We start from the raw sequence: 19,828 nt of genomic DNA, 5'->3' as shown, positions 1-19,828 counted from the left end.
TATTGTCACTAACAAATGGCACATTAAGTGTGTGTGTACATGTCAGTCCTAGCTGGCAAGGATGCAGCTGGATCTTCTTAGTGGCCGCCAAGATAAGTGTCCAGTGACCATTTCAACAGAATCTTTCCTTCTGCATTGTTAGTTAAGTGTTGCTCTGCTTGTAACTACTTTTACCGGTCTTCAGCACACACAGTAAACAAGACATTCAGCAGTAAAAGAAAAAGAGATCTGCCAAAAATATATCCAGGCCCCTGGGCCAGATATCAGTCCTAACACGGCACCAACAACATAGCTTCGTTGTTCAACCCTGGCACTTCGGCCAGTTGAAGGCTGTGGTGATTCACTACCCAGACACATCAGTCTCTTTTGGTGAACTGACTGGAAAAAGCAGGAGTTCTACTGCTTTTATTCTGCCTGAAATGATTAATTTGGTAATGAAATGAAGTGGGCTTGGAATTAATTTGCTATAAACATCCACCATTTGATGAACTCTGACCTCACAAATATTGAAAAGAGAATAGAAAATGGGTGTCAACATGGCAAATAAAAATTTCAGTTCTTAATTTGCTGAAAAGTGTGTGAATGGATTTCCCCTGCTATTCACTCAGATCTAGTCAAGACTACTGCATCAAGCCAAGATGTTAGGGTTGGTGATATTGTCAATTGTTTATTAGAACTGTGATTAATTGCTAACCGGACATATTGAACTCATTTGACCTTCCGATATTGTCACGTATACCTGCTTCAGCTTCAGTCCTGCCCAGGCTTGCACTTCATTGAGCCCCGAACTGTATCTGGAGTTCCAGAGACCAAGATCAGACTCTATGTAGTACTTCAATAACAAAGTTAGACTAAGTCTATTTATTAGAATATTACCAGAGTGAGAACGTTCTGGAATAATATTAAAGCCTGAGCAGGCATATTTTAAAATGATAGGGCTAAGTAATTTCTAAACAGCTAGTCTCTATGCTCTGAATGAAATCAATGGCCCAGGTCCTTCCCCATAGTAAGGCTGATTTGTTCCACTTCATCTATATGAAGTGACGCCATATAGCCTACCATGAAGGCCACACCAACAAAGAGAATCTTTCAGTGGCATACAGCAGCTAGGCTAAAAGGCTGTGTAGCATGAGAAAAGAAGGTGTATATTGTGCTTTCCTGCACCCCAGCAATCTTCAGTGGCTGTAATGGCTGGTAGATAGGTTGATTGGTAATGGGAGTAAATTTGAGCATCCTTGAGACTGCTCTAATTTATAGCGGGGATTTGGGCCTGGTGTGCAACAGACCCAGGATTGAGGAAGTACAAAGGTGTGTATGCCACAGCTAAGGACCAAGAATACTAATACTGAAACAACTGAATGGAATTGAGTCCCAAAACTTTAGGTGAAATCCTGGCTCTATTGAAGTCTATAGCAAAACTCCCACCGATTTCAATCGAGTCCATATTTCACTCTGCAATTAAAAAAGGGAGCCCAGGCTAGACTTGGTATTGGAATGGGAGTAACACACAGTATGTTAATTAAGCTTTCTTCCAGTTCATCAGCAGAAAGGAAGCCTTTTGTTTTTAAACAAACAGCTTATTGTTAGCTGTGTTGCATCAAGACTTCACACAAGTTAGCTTGTAGCATTCTTCATCCATATGGTCAGATTGTCAAACATTATCTTAAACATTATCCATCATCAGCTATCCTAGTTTTCTTTCTTTCTTTTTTTAAAAATTTTACTTGAATTTACCACCTCCCACCCTGAGGAATATTTCACAGTTGTTATGGTGCTTTATTTACATGTACTTAGATGAATCAGGATCTTGAGGTTCCAATCTGTTATTTATAGTAAATAAATTAATCCCAGTAATTTAAATATTTCTCTTGCATTGCTTGTCCCACTAAGTCCCATATTTAGGCACTGACAATTTGGGAGTTTTTGTATGCAATTTCTGTATATCCACTGAATAAAAACAATTTAGCCCATTAAGATTTTCATTCCTTTAAATATATGCATGATCATGTATTGTAATTCTTTGAGTCAACTTTACTTGGTTCCATCATGCATTATCATCAGCATGCACAGCATTATTTGGTTATTTATTTCTGATCTCTACTGCATGTAACTCAGGCAATAAAAAAGGTGACTGAACTGTTTTCAGGTGAGCATGAAGAAGATTATTTGCTCCTGATTTAGTGTTGTTGCCTATTTGATATAGAGCCTTGTAGCAATTGCACCACAGATTATGTATGACATGTCACCATGCTGAACTGGTGACAGCTGTAATTGTGTTCCATCACATTTTCATTAGACACCTGCTCTGCTATCATTTACATTGACACAAATCTGGAGTAACTCTACTGACTTATTGGAATTACTCTGGACTTACATCAATGTAACAGAGCAGAAACTGATCCTAAAAATCAGTCTGTCAGAGTTTCAGCATCCTTTGCTAATTACTCAATTGTAGGACAAAAGTTCCTTTGAGACTAGGGGAGAATTTGCTTAAGTTTTGATTTTTAAAAATTAAATGTCAGAATGAACCGTAGAAATCTTTTTAAGATGGGTGGTGAGAAGCATATTGTTGTTTTGCATTTTAATTCTGATTTCTGGCCTTTCAGTGAGTGTATCTGACTCTACCTAAAAGGAAAAAAAAATTAAAGCAACATAAATCATTTAGGTCTCCAGTACCAAAACATTTTGATAGATAAAAGCACTAGTCTTTCAACTTTGTCTGGGTCAAATCCAACCTGAGCTATGAGTGAAATATTTATATCTGCAATAATTTATTACATTGTCTGTTAGGAGAAATAAGAATGTGAGGGTATTGGGGAATATTAAGAGTAGGGAACTAAAACCGTAGCTTAAGTATCATAATAAGAGTAACCCCCCTAATATTATTCCCATGAGCCTTACTGTATTGTAAAGGGACAGGGCAGAGTTAGACTCTACTCATGGAAAGGTGGAATCCTGCGGATACAGTCCCATGGAAAATAGGGAGAGGAGTAAGAAGCAGCAGCAGACAGAGATGGGAGTGGCAAGGAATAGAAATGGAGAAGAGGGATCAGCTGACTAAAATTGGATATTACAATTCCACTGAGGAGGATGTGACAATCTCACCACTACACAGTGGTTGAGAAGAGGAACAAAGGAAAGGAGATATACCCCAGATCCCTAGGTGGGCCTCTCAAGGATTGAACTCACAACCGTGGGTTTAGCAGGCCAATGCTCAAACCACTGAACTAGCAAGTTGGACAGGAGGTAAGGGAAGGAAGAGGAGAAAATGGAAAGTGAAGGGATGGGGAAGAACTACACTGATCATGCCCATGTTGAGGGAGGCTTCCAGTCAGTTGAAGTGATAGATTACAGACCTTTTAGCAATGCACCAAAAATTTTAGTTTACACGAAGTTCCAGTGCAGAAAAATTTACTAACCTCTTGCTTTGCTTTGGTAACTTCCTTATATGTCTCCTGCCTGTTTCTTTCTTGTTTTCTTGGTATAGTGGCTGACTCCTCAGCAAAACCACCTGTATCAGATGTTTTTTCTTTTAACACATCTTCCTGTTATATAAAGAGAAACTGCAGGGACTGAGCACTACAAAGTAATAGTTAACTGTTTGTTACACTAACATCCTGTACATGGTGGTAAAGTAAACATTTGAAATATATATTACAATCTGTTACCAGTACAGTGTAAATTGGTTATGGCAGACCTATTAGGCAAAGCCTGATTTGTCCATTTTACACAATATCTAGGATATGCATGGACCAAAGGTGACAGAAGCTTTTCTAGGGTAGGGAAACTGAAGACAGTACATAGAACTGTCTGGAGAGCTGACCTGTTTGGCAAGGAAGCTGGGAAACTTCAAGGAGACTGTTCCCAGAAACAGGGGCAGCAAAGGGAACAGAAAATATTATGGAAGTGGAACCTTTAGAAAGAGCAGATAACTAAAACATGGGTATAGATTTTATGGAACTTGTTCTGGAAAGGGAAGGAGCCATTAGAGAATCTCCAAGAAGTGCAATATGATTCTAAATGTCTAGAGGATGGAGAGGAGAAAGTTCTCTCTATCTCTAAAGCAACAGCCACATAGATGATCTGTTTGGCTTGGGAAACTTACTCTCTCCCCATTGTCTGGGTCCAGATTACCCAGAAATTTTACATCAATGATGTATCATTTTCTTTTGGCTGACTGATATGCATTTCTAGAATATTTTGTCATCTGAATACCTCTTGGAAGACTGCACAACCTCTTATAAGTAGGCATGTGAATAGCATAAATTCAACCTACCATTCTGTATTTTATTAAGGCAGCATAAATTCCTTAAGAACCGGTAAAACAGAAATCTAGACTTTAGCTTCAAAGGACACCAATGTGCTGCAAACCAAGGAAAGCCAGAACTCTATAGTTATAGTTTTATACTTATAACTTCAGCTGAGTGGAGTAAAATTACAGTCCTGAATAAGTCTCTCTAGCAAAAATGCTGTCTCACCATTTTTCCATTCAACTGTGAGAATACCATTACATGTAGAAAATTGCTCTAGAGTGCACTGCAGTGCTCTTCCTAGAAGCCAGTTTATTTTTCTGGAAACAAACTTTTATATTTCCCTTGAAAGAAACCCAAAGTAATTTTCCTTTTGATATTTGACAGCCATGTCAGATTACGTATGACAGTGTAAGGTGACCTTGTTGTGTGTGCGTGTGGTTTTATTGCTTTTTTAAAACAGATAAAAAAGGAATCAATCCTGTTGGCTGAGACCACTGTATATATATTCAGACACTTTACTGAATGACTTATTCATTAAAAGATGCAGGTGAAAGCCAGTCCGACATATTGTGAATGGACTATATGAGCATTAGTTTAATCTTTGAGAACACAATACATCTCAGGAAAGAAATATCTTTCATTTGGTGAAGAGTACAGGTTGAGGAATAATCCTCTCTCTCGCTCTCTCTTTCAAGCAAATTTCACCTCTGATATATTCCTTTTGACTGGTTAGAACTTATTTCTCTGAACATTCTAAGAGTGTTATTGAAATAAAAGGTTACAATGATCAGTTAAGAGTGTTTGATGGTCCAGAGCTGAGCATCTGACTTGATTTGCATTTGTTATTATTTCATTAATATATTCGTTTTTAGAAAACAAAGTGTCTACAGGTAATAGGCTCTCGTTCTATGCACCGGGTGCCTAATTTTTACATGAAAACACATAAAAAACAAAAGGACTGCCCATCAAATAATCACTCCAACCCTCAATCCATGTCCTCCATAATAGTGCGAGAAAAGAGAAAATATAAATAATTTATAAATGCATAAAAAAGTTAGGATTGTGTTTAAAAGCAAATAGGCTCAGTTTACAAAGCAGTCAAAGAAACAAAGAAATTTCATGTGGTGAAGACACTATTATCATCTAATGAGTTTCATTCTAAAATGGATGTTTGCTCAAACATCCCCAAGGCACGTTTTGAAAGATATCCAGATACAAAGGAGGGATACCTAGGAGGAATTAACTGTCTTTTGAAATATATACAGAGAAGGCAAGTTACTTGTGTATTTCACTTCTCCTTATCCATGATCAAAATAGTTATTTGAAATAGCCCAACTCCCTTTGAAACGCCCACATGCAAATTAGGAGGAAAACTAAAAGACTTCCTTGTCAAGAGACAAGGGATAACGAACTGAAGCAAATATGCTTTAACTTGGAAAATTATTAACTCACCAATAATACACAATCACAGCAATGTCCAAACATCGTAATTAAAAGGTTTAGACATCTGAACACAAAGCCTCAGAGGGAATATTGAGTTATAGGAGGAGTAGAGGGGACAGGCAGCTATCTGGCCCACTGCCCTTGCTCTGGGAAAAAACCCAAACAAAAGCCAAAGATAAACATGCCAAGGGAACAAACTGTCAGCATGGGAGGTAAGTGAATTACTGAGATATAAAATGTATTTGCCAAAAGCTCTGTTAAAAAGAGGTTTCAGAGTAGCAGCCGTGTTAGTCTGTATCCACAAAAAGAACAGGAGTACTTGTGGCACCTTAGAAACTAACAAATTTATTAGAGCATAAGCTTTCGTGGGCTACTGCTTATGCTCTAATAAATTTGTTAGTCTCTAAGGTGCCACAAGTACTCCTGTTCTTTTTGTTAAAAATTGCTATGCTAGAAGCTGCACGTCACTTGGGTCAAGCTAACACTAAGAAGCAATATTACACTTTCCTTTACAATCATTCTATACCTTTCAAAAGCACAACTGTCAGAACATCTGGAAAGGAATAGTTACAGGATCCAGATGGTTTCCCAGTGCCACATAATCCTTTCACCATTCAGGGTCATCCCCACAACCTCAATATTGTCCCCTAAAATTTGCAAAAATAAATGCAAGAAATAAAAAAAAATGGCTAGGATTTTAAAATCCCATTTCCCATTCAAAGGATCCAATTTAAATTGAATTGACACATACAATCTTCAGGAATGGAGAACTGCTCTGACAGATCCTATGAGGCCCATTAAAGTGGGTTCTTGTCCTGAAGACTTTAGCAAGGCCATCGCAGAAGGCTATAGGAGGGGAAGACTTATCTACATTGACAGATCTAATTCTCATTTACATTCCTTTATACTGCTTTGGCAGTGCAAAAAGGTGTTTGTGTGAATGAGAATTAGGCTCTTAAATCTTTAAGAACTTAAAGTCCTAGATCAATAGCTTAGCGTTTACATGGATAAAAACTTCTGCCTTTCTATGTCCCCAGTCACGCCATGCCTCTAATTCCTGGCACCTCTTTCCATTACCCTCATTTTCTTCCTTCATCCTCTATGCCCTGACAGTTTCTTGCCCATCTCCTCCATCTGCCTCCTCCACAGCTCCCAACTCCATGCCTTGGCAGAGCTTACCCAGCCCCTATACTTCCTGTTCCCCTGACCCCCTCTTCTTGACTCTTGCTCCTCCATGTTTCCCCACTTCTACAGCCATGACTGAAGTCTATAGCAGACCAATTAATAATTATGAAAATTGTAAAGTATCTTTAATCATTCCTCTGTTTACATATGCAAATAGCTCTGCATAAGTAAGGCCTAAGTTGTAGCCACTGGTAGCAGGATAGGATGAGAAGACAAGGAAACATGAAACAAAATTTAGGATACATGCAAATTTGAACAGAACAGAGCATTTTACCACCTAGCTACATTTATAAGGAATCAGAGCTGGGGCTCTCTTTCAGCCTGATTCAAAAAAGACAAAATATCAGTTTCTCATTTGCTCTTAATTTGTGGTCTGGGTCTGGGGAAGGAAAATGCTGTTTCTTTCCCTCAGGGCCTCTGCTCATACTTTGTATGCCTCTTCTTTATACATCTGCTCTAACAAATTTCTAGTTAATCCCCTCTCTGCCTACCTAAGTGCGCTTGTCTTCACTACTGGGGTAAGTCAACCTAATTTACTCGACGTAGCTTAGGTTGACTTACTGCGGTGTCTTCACTGCGCTGCATCAATGGGAGACGCTCTCCTGTCGACTTACCTTAATCTTCTTGGAGAGCTGGAGTACTATGGTCGACCGGAGAGCACTCTGCCGTCGATTTAGCAGGTCTTCACTAGACCAGCTAAATCGACCTCTGCTGCATTGATTGCAGCAATGTCAATCTTTACGTAGTGACGACCAGCCCTTCATAAACACATTTATGTAAGTATTTTTTGTAATTCAGGGGACCAGGATCAGTTGGGGAATTAAAAAGACTCTTCAGCAAGGCCAACAAAGCAAAACAAATCTGGAAGCAAAGGCATGAGATTAAAAAAGTTAAGAAATTGCTCAAAAAGTCAACAACAGGGAAATGTTTTATGCGCCTTAACTTCAAACTTCTCCAACCTTCCAAGAAAATTTTTATCATGAGAAATGATTTAGCATGTGCAATTTTTGAGGATATAGTTTCTTTGGGGGGGGGGAATTGAGCTTATAATAGGAATCAAGCTTCATTCTTAACTATGGAGTGGCTACTGCAATTCCATAATTCCTACTTAATCAGTATATTGTAACTAAATGGTTATGGATAAATAAGTATATTTATCAGAGTGTTAGGTTAGAAATAATAGTATTTTGCTTTAGCATTTATTTTATGATTCTGTTTTCTAAACTGAAATTACTTCTTTTAACACAGTTTGACAGCAATTTTTGGTGGGAGGGGGGTGGAGAGAAGTCAAGACTGGCTGTTTGACATTCCCAGAAGTAAGAGACCTAAGTCTAGTGACATCAAAGGAAGTGGAAACAGGAGAAGAAGTACTTGAACTGTGAATTTCCTCCTCAAAAGGTTGCTTGAGGGCACTAATTGCAGTGAGAAGGGAGTACAAGGAGAGTTTAAAGGCCAGGAGGAACTGTAGTTATTAGACACAGCATTATGTCTGTGCTGTAATGGAAGAATAACTGGTAAGACAGAGCTTGTTGTGCTTTAAAAATCTGTGTCATTAAGAAGTACACTGACTCCCTCAAATTGTCTCTCTATAGTTTCTTAACACAAAATACTTATCAAAATACCGGCATTATATAAGCTATTTTAAAAGTGTCATGATATATTCTCCAAATAAAATGAAATTACCACAATCTGCTCTTCAAGTTCTCTTAAAGAGATACACAATTCATCAATAGAATCAAGAACTTCTTTGTGTCTTTTTATTGTTCTCTCAATATATTTCCTTCCTTCTTCAAAACCTACAGTCAGAAAACAAACAGCACAACAATGAAACCAATACAATATTATATCAGACAAATAATTGCACTTTTCTGTAGGCTCTGTTTTGTTCCATTAGTTTTACAGTATAGGGTGAAATCCCTCCCAACTTAAAGCATTATGGTTACGGGCCTTCACAATCTATCCGAGTCTTTAGGGTCAGTTCCTCCCTGACTAAACAATGTCACTGAGCATCTGACAAATGATTTTAAAGGGAAAGTGGACCCTGTAAGTCTCTCTAGGGCTAACAGCTCTTTTATTCAGCCAGGGAAGACTTAAAAGGGGGTTTTCAGTCCAAAAATTATGCTGACCTCCCTGTCAAGGGGGAAAAAAAACAGTGAAGGGGATGAGGAGGCCTTTCCCAATATAAGGGTGTACAGAATGTGAAGGAACCCCCAGCAGCAATTCTGGTTGATTGGTGTCAAGAAGAGTCTGTTCCCCACACCCTATTCAACAGTAGTTAGGCTTAAAATGGTGAGCATGGCAGATAGACAGTGGCTGCTGGCCCCCTCCACACATAATTTTCAACATTGAAAAAATTGTAAGTTTGGGGGTACCTAAGTACATATTAAAATTGTAATCTCGACATTTGGCTTATCAGTTTTCACTAAGCAGCCCAGGACTGGGGATGCCTCTTTTCCCAGCAGCGGGTGACACGGCATGAGCTCCTCTAGTCATAGGGCTTTAACACTAACCCACAGGCTACATGGCGGATGATTAGGTGGCTTAATTAAGCAAGGGCTGGAGAAATGAATGACATCATCAGACCGTTTTCTCCATCCATAAACCTGCCCCAGTGTTTATTTTGTTGGGTTTGGGGCCTGTACCCTGGGCTGTCCTTTTCTTCTGGATATGTTGGCCAATTGTGCAGTTAGGTTCCCCAGCCTTCTAGGAGCTACTACACTAGAGATATTTTCTGACAAATTGGGTTGTAAGTTAATAGCATTGAATTTATAAGGAACTCAGGACCTAATTTTAAAGGACCTCCTGATTGTGTGCACTCAGTTCTTGTGTGTGCAGCCATTTGCACATGCACAACTTGCACTTCTACATGTAGCCATGCAAAGACAGGTTTTATTTGCATAAACTGGTATGTATACCCAATTTGTACTCTGAAAAATGTGGCCCTCAGTTCTGTGACTACCAAAAATGGTTATGAATTTTTTGAGCTTTCATGGACTTTTCATGGGCACTTAATCAAGTTTTATCAATTATGCAAATAATTGAGCACGGGTGTGGTATGTTCTATCTAGCAGACAATATTAAGTAGAGGGCAGCTGCATTCTGTACTAGCCAGATTTTCTGAGGGGCATCTACAGTTCCCTCCAGTTGGAGCCTGATAGATCAAGTAACTAGAAAGTCACTGGGAGATACAAGAAGAGAATCCAGATCTTCTGACTTCCACGCCTGTGCTTAAAACACAATCTTCCCTTCTGTCACTATAACATCTACAGAGCAATCGGCCAGCTACTACATCAGAGAGATAAGGTGGGTGAGGTAATATCGTTTACTGGACCAACTTCTGTTGGTGGAAGTTAAGCTTATCTCTCTAATATCCTGGGATGGACATGACTATACCAACACTGCATACAGCTATGTACATGACATACATAATGCAATAATCAAATACCCCTAGTTATAAAGAGTATTAATGTAAAATATTCATTCAGCTCCAAGATCTATAGCTATAAAATACTTCAACTTCATAGATTTTCCAGTTACAAAACACAGTTAACCATAAAGTCTTAATTCTAATCTCATAAAAACTTCAAGGACATTTAATTTAGATTTCAGGGTAACTCAGAGGGCAGCTGGAAAAGCAAATGGCCAATGAACTTTCCAGAACTTAAATTCTGATTTATGTTTTTTAACCCTTAGTTCTGCAACATCTCATATATCTCAGTCTCAGAACATTGTGCTCCCCACAACCTTAAAGGTGGGAGGCTTTCTCTAGCCAGTGTGAAGAACAGCAGTTATGGCTACTTTAAGGCTCCCCCTCTCCTTTGGGTTAAGTGGGGAAGGAAAAGAAGGGAAATTGCTTGAGTAAATGGCTGAACGGCAGGGGATCATGTGGGCCACTGGCCCATGCGCACCTGAGAGAGAGGGTATTTATAATTCGTTCCTTCCAGAGCAGCAGCATTGGTGGCTTCTTGATAATTGGATACTTCTAGAAACAACTGCCCAGTCAATACCTTAAAACAGCATTTATTTTAACTTCATGGGATTTAATAATAAATAAATAAATAAAATAAATGTAGGAATTAAACAATCCCTTGCTTTCTTCTGTCCCAAACTGTTCAATTTGCATTTGGTCAACAGCACATCACTAGGCAGCTTAAGGGAGTTATTACCATATAAGTGTTTAGCGAGGTCAGTAATCTGCTGAATTCTTTCCTCTTGTTGAGGCACCATAGGCTTGATAAACTTATTGAACTGCTTGTAGAGAATTGCCACTGCTTCCCTCGTTTTACACTCTGCAGAATACTTCCCAACTCTAACGACTGTAGCACTTGCTTCTTCATACCAAAACTGACACTGGCATGTATTGGAGAGGGAAAAAACATGGCATTTAAGAAATGGATACAACAAAGCTTTATAAAAATGAAACAAATATTGACAATAAGAGCTTTTAGTGCAGTAGGTTTGTCCTATATTCTTGTGTCTCTTTGAATAACAGCAGTAATGATGAGAAGTGACACAAATAATATTCAGAAAATCTGTGGTGACAGCATAACCTGATGAATGATAACTCATTTGCAATATTATTCCTATAATCAAGAGTTGATGAATTTGCTGTTAAGTTGCTTTGGGCTCCATACAAGCAAATTCTCTTTACAAGCAAAATGATATCCCTTTTTAGTTACTACCTTTTGAACCTCAGTTTGGGCTGGGAACCAAGTCTGTACTCTTATGCATCAGTAGAAATTCTGCAGGACAAATCAAACCCTCAGTTACACCTGTTATAACTCGATGGACTTCAAACTATGACTTCAGTTACATCTGTGAAACCCAATGTCTTCTATGAGGTTGCACAGCTTTAACTCACTGGAAATTACAACTTGATCTAATGCCCACAGAAATCTTTCTATTGAGCTCAGTGGGCTTTAGAGCACATCCTCGGTGAACAATTTAGAGTGATAATGCACAAAGTGGAACAGAATCTGGTGCTCACTCAGTCTTAGCTATGTTAGCTCTGCAAGGCTCGGTCTACTCTACCCGCCTGAATCGGCGGGTAGAAATCGATCTCTCGGGGATCGAATTATCGCGTCTCGTCGGGACGCGACAATCGATCCCTGAATTGACGCTCTTACTCCACCAGCGGAGGTGGGAGTAAGCGCCGTCGACGGGGAGCCGCGGAGGTCGATTTTGCCGCCGTCCTCACAGTTGGGGTAAGTCGGCTCCGATAGGTCGAATTCAGCTACGCTATTCGCGTAGCTGAATTTGCGTATCTTAAATCGACCCCCCCCACACCGTAGTGAAGACCTGGCCCAAGGCTAGCAGGCGTAAAATTCACTAATTTTTTTTGGTCATTAAGATCAGAACTGATGACTTTGCATACATGAGTCAAAAATCTATTGAGTGAGATGGTGCTATTTTTACAGTTCAGTAAAACAGAATAGTTACAAAACACTTTTTCAGAATAAAATAATTCTTTAAAGTTTAGCATTGGGAAATCCCAGCTCTTTCCAAGGAGTGGGGGACTAAACAAATATAATTGCACAATTGCTGCCAAATTGTTCACCTCCTCAGGAATGAACTGGATTTTGGGAATGTTTATTGACAGTGGGGAAATTGTTTTGTCCAAGGATTAACATTTTGATCTGTCATGAAGGAAAGTTATCAGTCATGCATTTAGATTAGAATGAAGAACTGAAACAGCTTTATTGCTAAAAATAAATGACCATGATGATAGGAATGTGCTTGATTCACAGAAGAGTAAAATGCTGCTAGAATTTGGTCTTTAAAAAACGTTCAGCGCTACATTACGGAGCCTATTTTAGCTATATTAGAGTGCAATTTTAGAATTCTCCAGAAGGGCAGTAAATGAAATGCTGTTGTGGATTTGAGGTTTCCAGGGGCGGGTGGAGAGGAGGAAATCATATATTTAGCTGATTTAGCAATTTAAAGTATTCTGTTTTAACCGCTACAGATTTGAATTTTTAAACAGGATTTCATTTTGCAGCTTTACAAACCACACAGACAGTTCACAGTGACCAGCAGGCAAAAGTAATGTGTTGATTTGGGGAACATGCGTCGCTTTTTGTTGTGCACTGGAATCAGGGCCGGCTCTGGCTTTTTTGCCGCCCCAGGCAAAAAAGCCTCCCGCCGCCTCCCCCACAAGTGCGGCAGGGGAGGGCACCGAGCCTGGCCACGGGCTGCTCTCCCCAACCAGCCGGAGCCCCGGGAGGAGGGCGGAGAGCCCGGCCGGGGCTCCACTCTCCCTGGTGGCCAGAGCGCCGGGGGAAGGGCGGAGAGCTCGGCCGGGGCTCCGCTCTCCCCGGCGGCCAGAGCGCTGTGGGGAGGGCGGAGAGCCCAGCCACGGCTCCACTCTCCCTGGCGGACAGAGCGCCAGGGGGAGGGCGGTGAGCCGGCCGCGGCTCCGCTCTCCTCAGCGGCCAGAGCGCCGGGGGAGGGCGGTGAGCCCGCTGCGGCTCCGCTCTCCCTGGCGGCCGGAGTGCTGTGGGAAGGGCGGCGAGCCCAGTCGCGGCCCCGCTCTCCCCGGCGGCCACAGTGCCAAGGGAGGGCGGCGAGTCCGCTGCAGCTCCGCTCTCCTCGGCGGCCGGAGCCGGAGCACCGCGCCGCGCCGCTCCCCTCCAGGTGCCGCCCCAAGCACAAGCTTGGTGGGCTGGTGCCTGGAGCCGGCCCTGACTGGAATACATTGTGGAAAACAATCAAATGTATGTTCCAAAATAGTCCGAGTCACTGTGATTATCACTTATTGATGGAAACTTTGTTCTTACATGAAGGAGAGAGTGGACAAATAGAATTAACGAAACTAAGATATGTAGGACGCTTTGACAATTTACTATTTTCCATCAGAATAAGACAAGTCAATTTATTAAGTGACAGATGTAATACTACTAGAAGTCACTGGATGGTGCTACTGGAGATGGTCTTACTAATTCTGTTTATCTGAATGTTTAGGAGTTAGATCTTGGGAAAATTCTGCTTTTCAGCTGTGGTGCAGCTCTTTTTAGATGCTAAACATATCACCAGTGAAGTCTGTTTTGCTCTAACTAAAATATTTTTCTTAGGTTGCAGTTGCTGCTTAAAGGCTATGCACATGAAAACAACCAACCAATACATTAATGGCCAAACTAAATCAATCCAGGGCCCAAAGCACAACCCACAGGGACTCCCCAATGGTCCCACACCTGTGCTGTGGCCCTGTACAGGAATCACGGCCCCTCCTCTTCTTGGGTTGCCAGCAAGTTTCAGAGTTAAGACAAATGAAGCAGTTCAGAGCTTTGGAACTAATGTTTCAGGCTCTCTGCAAACTTAGACAGGCATCAGTTACAAACAGGTCACAATTTCAAGCTTTTCTTTGCACCCATAATGCCTACAAGCAGGTTTTTTTTTAAATGAAGGTTGAGTTCTGATTTTGTGACTCCAGGAGCTGGTTCTAGGAATGGACTTATAGTGCCCATGCAGAGGCCACTCAAAGCACTCTGCCGCCCTACACAACACTTCAGTGTATCGTCCCCCGCCACCACTCAAATTTGGCCTGACTGCCCCTCTGTCATGATGGATGGGTGGTGGGGTGAAATTTGAGCACATGGCATTACGACTTGGCACATGGGATCGCAGCTGCCCAGAAATCTGCTGTCCTTGCAACTGCCTACCTTGCCTATAGCTAGAGCGGCCTCTGTGCCTATGCTTTAATTCCATCCTGATTCTGTGGCATCAACATATTACAAAAGGGACAATTGCATATGAGCAATATCACTACCTTGACTAACCTCTCCATTGTCTCTCTGATTAGGATATAGAGAGATCTGTCCCTCCGAGCTGGGGAGAACCAATCAGAACAGTGCTACATCTCCAATTACCTTGAGATGGTGTTAAATAGTATCACAAAGAAATCACCCTAATTTATGCAGATCCAGTGGTCAAGGAGCCCAGGGTAGGATGTATGGAACTGAAGCTGTAAATCCAGCTTGTTGGTTGGAACAGCAGCTACAGAAGGGCTGTGTTGCAGCCCCAGAGGTGAAGGTGGGTGAGTTAAACATATCCCCCCCAAAACTCCAAGGTGTCTTCACAAAGGCAGTACAGGGACTTATGGGTCCAAGAGGATTAATAGCACAAAGTCTAACTATAGAGGAGTACACTTTTATCTCCCCTTGCAGGCCCCATACTGGCCCTTTATCAGAGCTACAGAGTGGATTTCAGGTTTTATTAATACCTCTTCCATCATCTGCTGCAGATGCTCAATCCGATCCAAATTTTGCTTGTAATCCTCCACAACTCTGCCAAATTCGCTCAGCTGTTTCTGTAACTCGTTGACTGACTCCAAGAGAACACCAGCTTTCCCATCAGGATGATTTATTACACAGCCAGTAACTTTCTTCTCTAAATTATCCATCTTCTTTCTCAGAATCTATTTTGAAAGGTGCACTCTTGTTAACAATTATGACAGAAAGGTCATGGATGTTTTTAGAAATTGAACAGTAGGGAAAATTTGCAAGCCTCCCTTCATAGCCTGTTGTCTAAAAACTACAGTTAAGAACACTATACATTTTCAAAAGCAAAGACAGAAGACTCTACCCTAAGATGGGCATGGACAACTGCTATTGCAGTCAATGGAAAAAACACATATCTCTCCAAAGGTAAATTGAGTTAAACATTTCCAACTTTTTAACTTCAAAGAAATAGATCTTCCTAGCCATAAAAGATAGGCTCTTATTATTCACCCTTGAACAGAAAGATCTAGATGGTATCTAGAAAAAGGGCAAAGGAAGAATTTTAGCTTCTCATTTTGACTAAAAACAAGTTAATTTTTAAAAGCTTATTTTGTTAACTTCTACAGTATTAATTTCAACATACAGGTCAAGAATCTGATGTCAGTAACATCAGTGCAAATCTGGAGTGATTCCGCTGATTTGAAGAAACAGGAGTAGCTCTCTATTTACACCAGTATAAATGATGTCAGGAACTGATGTACACATTGTATGGTGTTATTCATAGATTGGAAGGCCAAAATCACGTAGTCCAACCTCCTGCTTAACAGAAGCCAAACCATTTCACCCGGTAACACCTACATCGAGCCCATAACTTCTAATGTTATTACCTGCATTTTTTCAGCATACATTTCAACCTGCTGAATTTGTATCTTAAGAACTTTCAGATTTCGAGCTTTTTCTGTTTTCTTGGTATAGTTAAATTTCAGGTTGTTGAATTTCTTTTTCAGATCTTTAAATGACTCTCTGAGCTGCAAGAAAATTAGCATATTTTTCAATAAGAAACACCAGAGCACATTTTAAGATTGTTAAATGGCTGCTAAGACAAACTAACTACAACAGGAACATTCAGAGCTTCTCCTGGGGATTAAAAACACTATAGATCATAAAGGAATCTTTGTGCCCTCCGTTCCTCAGCAGGTAAAACTATAAGTCAATGTTTCTTTTCAGTAGTGGAAAAATCTTGCTGAATGAACATTTAACAATATTACATATAAATCCTTGAAAATATACCTGTAATATAAGCATTCTTCTGATGAGAAAAATTTGCTTAACTGCCTAAGGCCAACATAAAGCCCTACGTACCACTTAAGCCCTGTGAGCATGAAAGGCATGAAGAGAACAATTGCATAAGGGAAGCTTTGCACCTCCTGCATGTTGAAGGGGGTCTACAAGTCAGCTAGCACAGAAAGGGATGGTTTGGTCAGGGTAGGAACCAGTGGATACTTGCTTAGGGTTAAATCCTGGCCCCAAAACTTCCATTGACTTCAATGGGGCCAGAATTTCACCCACATGAGGTATGCAGAGGAATTTTGTCTGATATTCCAATTCATAGGCTGAAGTAGTGGCCATGGAGGTGCTGTAAATCCCATGACCTGCCCATGTGTTGAGGGACATGAGTTTCATACCGTACAATTCTTCTTAGTTCCTGGATAAATAGTCCACCGAGGCTTGGATGAATTTCATCCATTGTGACTTTCCCCTACAAAATTTGATTTAGTTTGTATCACCTTAGTTTTTTAAAGATATGACATGATCATTATACTGTGAACTAGTCTTTAGCAACCACTCATGGGAGAGACAAAAATTAGTTAACAGGAAAGGTACTTTAATAAATGTGGAACAACCACTTAATCCATTTGTTTGGGGATACTTTGGGAGATTTTCTCCAGATAGCAGGTTCCCTAATAAGAATAATTATTTGTATAAAGTTCATTCCAGAAAAAACAAGCATTAACAAGTATTTGTGTTACATAATCAGAATATTACTGCAGTTGTAGGCAGTGTATTAGCTGTATAATAAGGAAGGTAACATTTAAGGCCCTGATCCTGTTCCTGATCCTGATCCATGCTTAATTTTATACACAGTGAGTAGTCTGATTGTCTTCAATGGGACTAACAATGTGTAAAGATGTTCATAACTCTTTGCAGGATTGAGGCTTAATGTTGTGTCAGCGCTGGAGCTTTGATGAAATTTTCAGACCCATAGTTTATTTGCCAAAAAAATGCAGTTTCAGAGTGACCAAAACAATCTGAGAATTCGGCAAATAGTTTTAGCCAAATACAAAATGAGGGGGAACTGAAATAGTTGAAATGGTTCATTTCAACATTTTCTAAATGACACATTTTGACTTTGTTTTAAAGCAATGTTTCATTTTGAAACATAGCTAGATTTGTTTATTTTTTAAAGGATAAAACACGCCTGAAAAACAAAACAAAATGAAAAAAAAATCATTTAAACCCAAACAAAAGACTTTGTTCTAAGCAAAACATTTTTGTTTAAGTCAGGAAAAACAAAAAATATTCAGTTTTGGTTCAACCAGAAACAATTATTTTTTGTTAATATGATTTAAATATGCACAAAAATCATGCATAGTATATTATAATATCAATTTAAATTGTAAACAGTGCTCATTACCATGGCATATAATTGTATAGGCCTGTTATGGTTTTATTTATATATTTATTTTTACTTTGTTATCAGTGTTGCTTTGGGTTCATTTTAAAATGCTCTGTTATAAAACATATTTGGGGTTTTGTACAATCCTGTTTGTTTCCCTATATAACAACTTGCCCTATATATTCAGTGAGATTAGCACATTGAATGTTTTGTTGAATTCCACTAATATTTTTTATTGGTTCAGAGTTATTTTTCCTTGAATCTTATATAGTTCTCCAATTTATTTATAACTGCTAACATGTCTTTTTTGCATATTTATTAAACAAATAACTTTAAAAAAAAGTTTTTAAGGGATAGACCACAAGAGACATGAGTGAACCATTTCTGTTTATGATGTGCTACTATAATTATAAGAAGACTGCTTAAAATATATTTTTGGTACCTTATAAAAGACATCATTAGAACTAAAATTTAATTTTGAAATAAAAAATTCTAACAATGTATAATAAATACAAATAAAAGAATTTAAATGCTTTTTTTAAAATCGGGGATCCTCCCACCCCAAACTTCATATACCCTCACAGATTAAAGACTTTTGCTTTTATAAGATCTTGTACATTATGGCTGTATGAAATAAACTGTTCTAAAGTGATTTTTATCTAGACCAAGCGATACAAAGTAGATGTATAAAATTCATTTACCAGTCTTAATGATCTAGGGCCTGACCTGTTCCTACAAACACTTATACTGGAGAGTAACTTTATTCGCTTGTGTAGTATCAGTGGGCTCATGATCAGGCCTCTAATTTGGTATTTAACATGTTTGAGTTTTTGTGTATTTAAGAGTCAGTCAGACATATATTCAGAATCCAAAGAGTAATGAATGCCTGTTTTGTAGTTACTGTAAGCACAGTGGCTACTCATACATTATTATTACTTACTAATGTTAAACCACCAAGGGACATATTTTTCATTTGCATTTAATCTAGGAGGATAAAATTCCCAGCTAGCACATGATATAAGCAATGCACAGACAGATGGCATTGACTCAGTCTGAGAGAAAGGAAGGGAATTCTATCATCAAGTGTGATCTCCAATTAGTTAAGCTGTTCATCCCTCCTAATTACAAAGAATAATAAATCTATGATAAAGCACCATGTTAATAAAGGCAGGTGTATGGACTGACATTTTGTCTTCAAAATACAAAATCTTCATTTTAAATCTAATTTGGAGAAAAATCCCAGGACTGACATATAGATGAGTAAGAGTTTATTTTGGTTTACTTTCAGAGCTTATACCCATACACTACTAATCATTTATAAGGACAGAGGCTCTTTTCATAGCACTATGGGTATGTGAAATGAGATCGCCTTGTTTCAGATAAGATGGTTCATGTGTCAAAGGTCTGCAGCTGCTGTCACTCTTCTCTCTCAGACTCAGTAGAAAACCAGCTCAAACTCAGGACCATACACTGCTCCCCATCGACGCATGCAAACAACTACTACTGACATCAGCAACTGCATGCTCTCATTGAGGGCAGTATACAGCTCTGAATATTTAGAAGCAGAGAAATCTAACCTTATCTCAGTTCTTCACCCATTTACTGCAAAATGCAATGTGAAATTGCTAAAAGAACTTTTCCTCCAAATACCTATATGATTTCAGCCTCCTGGTTTAATGGAACTTTATCACATAGTGATCTGACCATAGTCTCATAGTCCTTATTCATGCAGCTGTTCCTAACTATAGTCTCCTGTGTCATAGGTGGAGAATGATGGTGGAGGAGGGGGATGGCTGCTACCACTTGCTAAGACTTATCACACAAGAAGCACAAAACAAACACTAAAAGCAAGGCATAAAGCCACTTTAAAAATGTTTTTGTTAACTGTAAAGTTTAAGAAAAACATTTTTCATTCATATCCAAGATTCTTCCGGAGGCACTTCAATGAGGCATTCCCCTCTCCTTTTTCACTCCCACATAACCTCCTGGAGTCTGGATATGAAAATAGGCAAGAGGGGAAGGTGGCTGAAAAGAGATTTTCAAAGGGATAGAGA

General features: G+C 39.5%; 1 protein-coding gene across 5 annotated transcripts in view; it reads right to left on the bottom strand.

Annotated features, from left to right (window-relative positions):
• CCDC141 (coiled-coil domain containing 141) overlaps positions 1-19,828 on the bottom strand; it is a 154,291-nt gene that overhangs the window by 22,231 nt on the left and 112,232 nt on the right. For 4 of the 5 annotated variants that reach the window (XM_054044492.1, XM_054044489.1, XM_054044490.1 and 1 more), the window contains 5 exons: positions 15,985-16,125; positions 15,100-15,294; positions 11,048-11,231; positions 8,565-8,677; positions 3,420-3,545 (listed from right to left, as the gene is read on the bottom strand). In XM_054044492.1, coding sequence (XP_053900467.1) covers positions 3,420-3,545; positions 8,565-8,677; positions 11,048-11,231; positions 15,100-15,294; positions 15,985-16,125 — 759 coding nt within the window. The remainder of the gene's footprint in view (positions 1-3,419; positions 3,546-8,564; positions 8,678-11,047; positions 11,232-15,099; positions 15,295-15,984; positions 16,126-19,828) is intronic. The other variant, XM_054044491.1, reaches the window with a different exon arrangement.

This window comes from Malaclemys terrapin, chromosome 11 (assembly GCF_027887155.1).
Source record: "Malaclemys terrapin pileata isolate rMalTer1 chromosome 11, rMalTer1.hap1, whole genome shotgun sequence".
NCBI lineage: Eukaryota > Metazoa > Chordata > Testudines > Emydidae > Malaclemys > Malaclemys terrapin.
The sequence above is the reverse complement of the archived record's forward strand: the minus strand, read 5'-3'. Positions and strand labels throughout refer to the sequence as shown.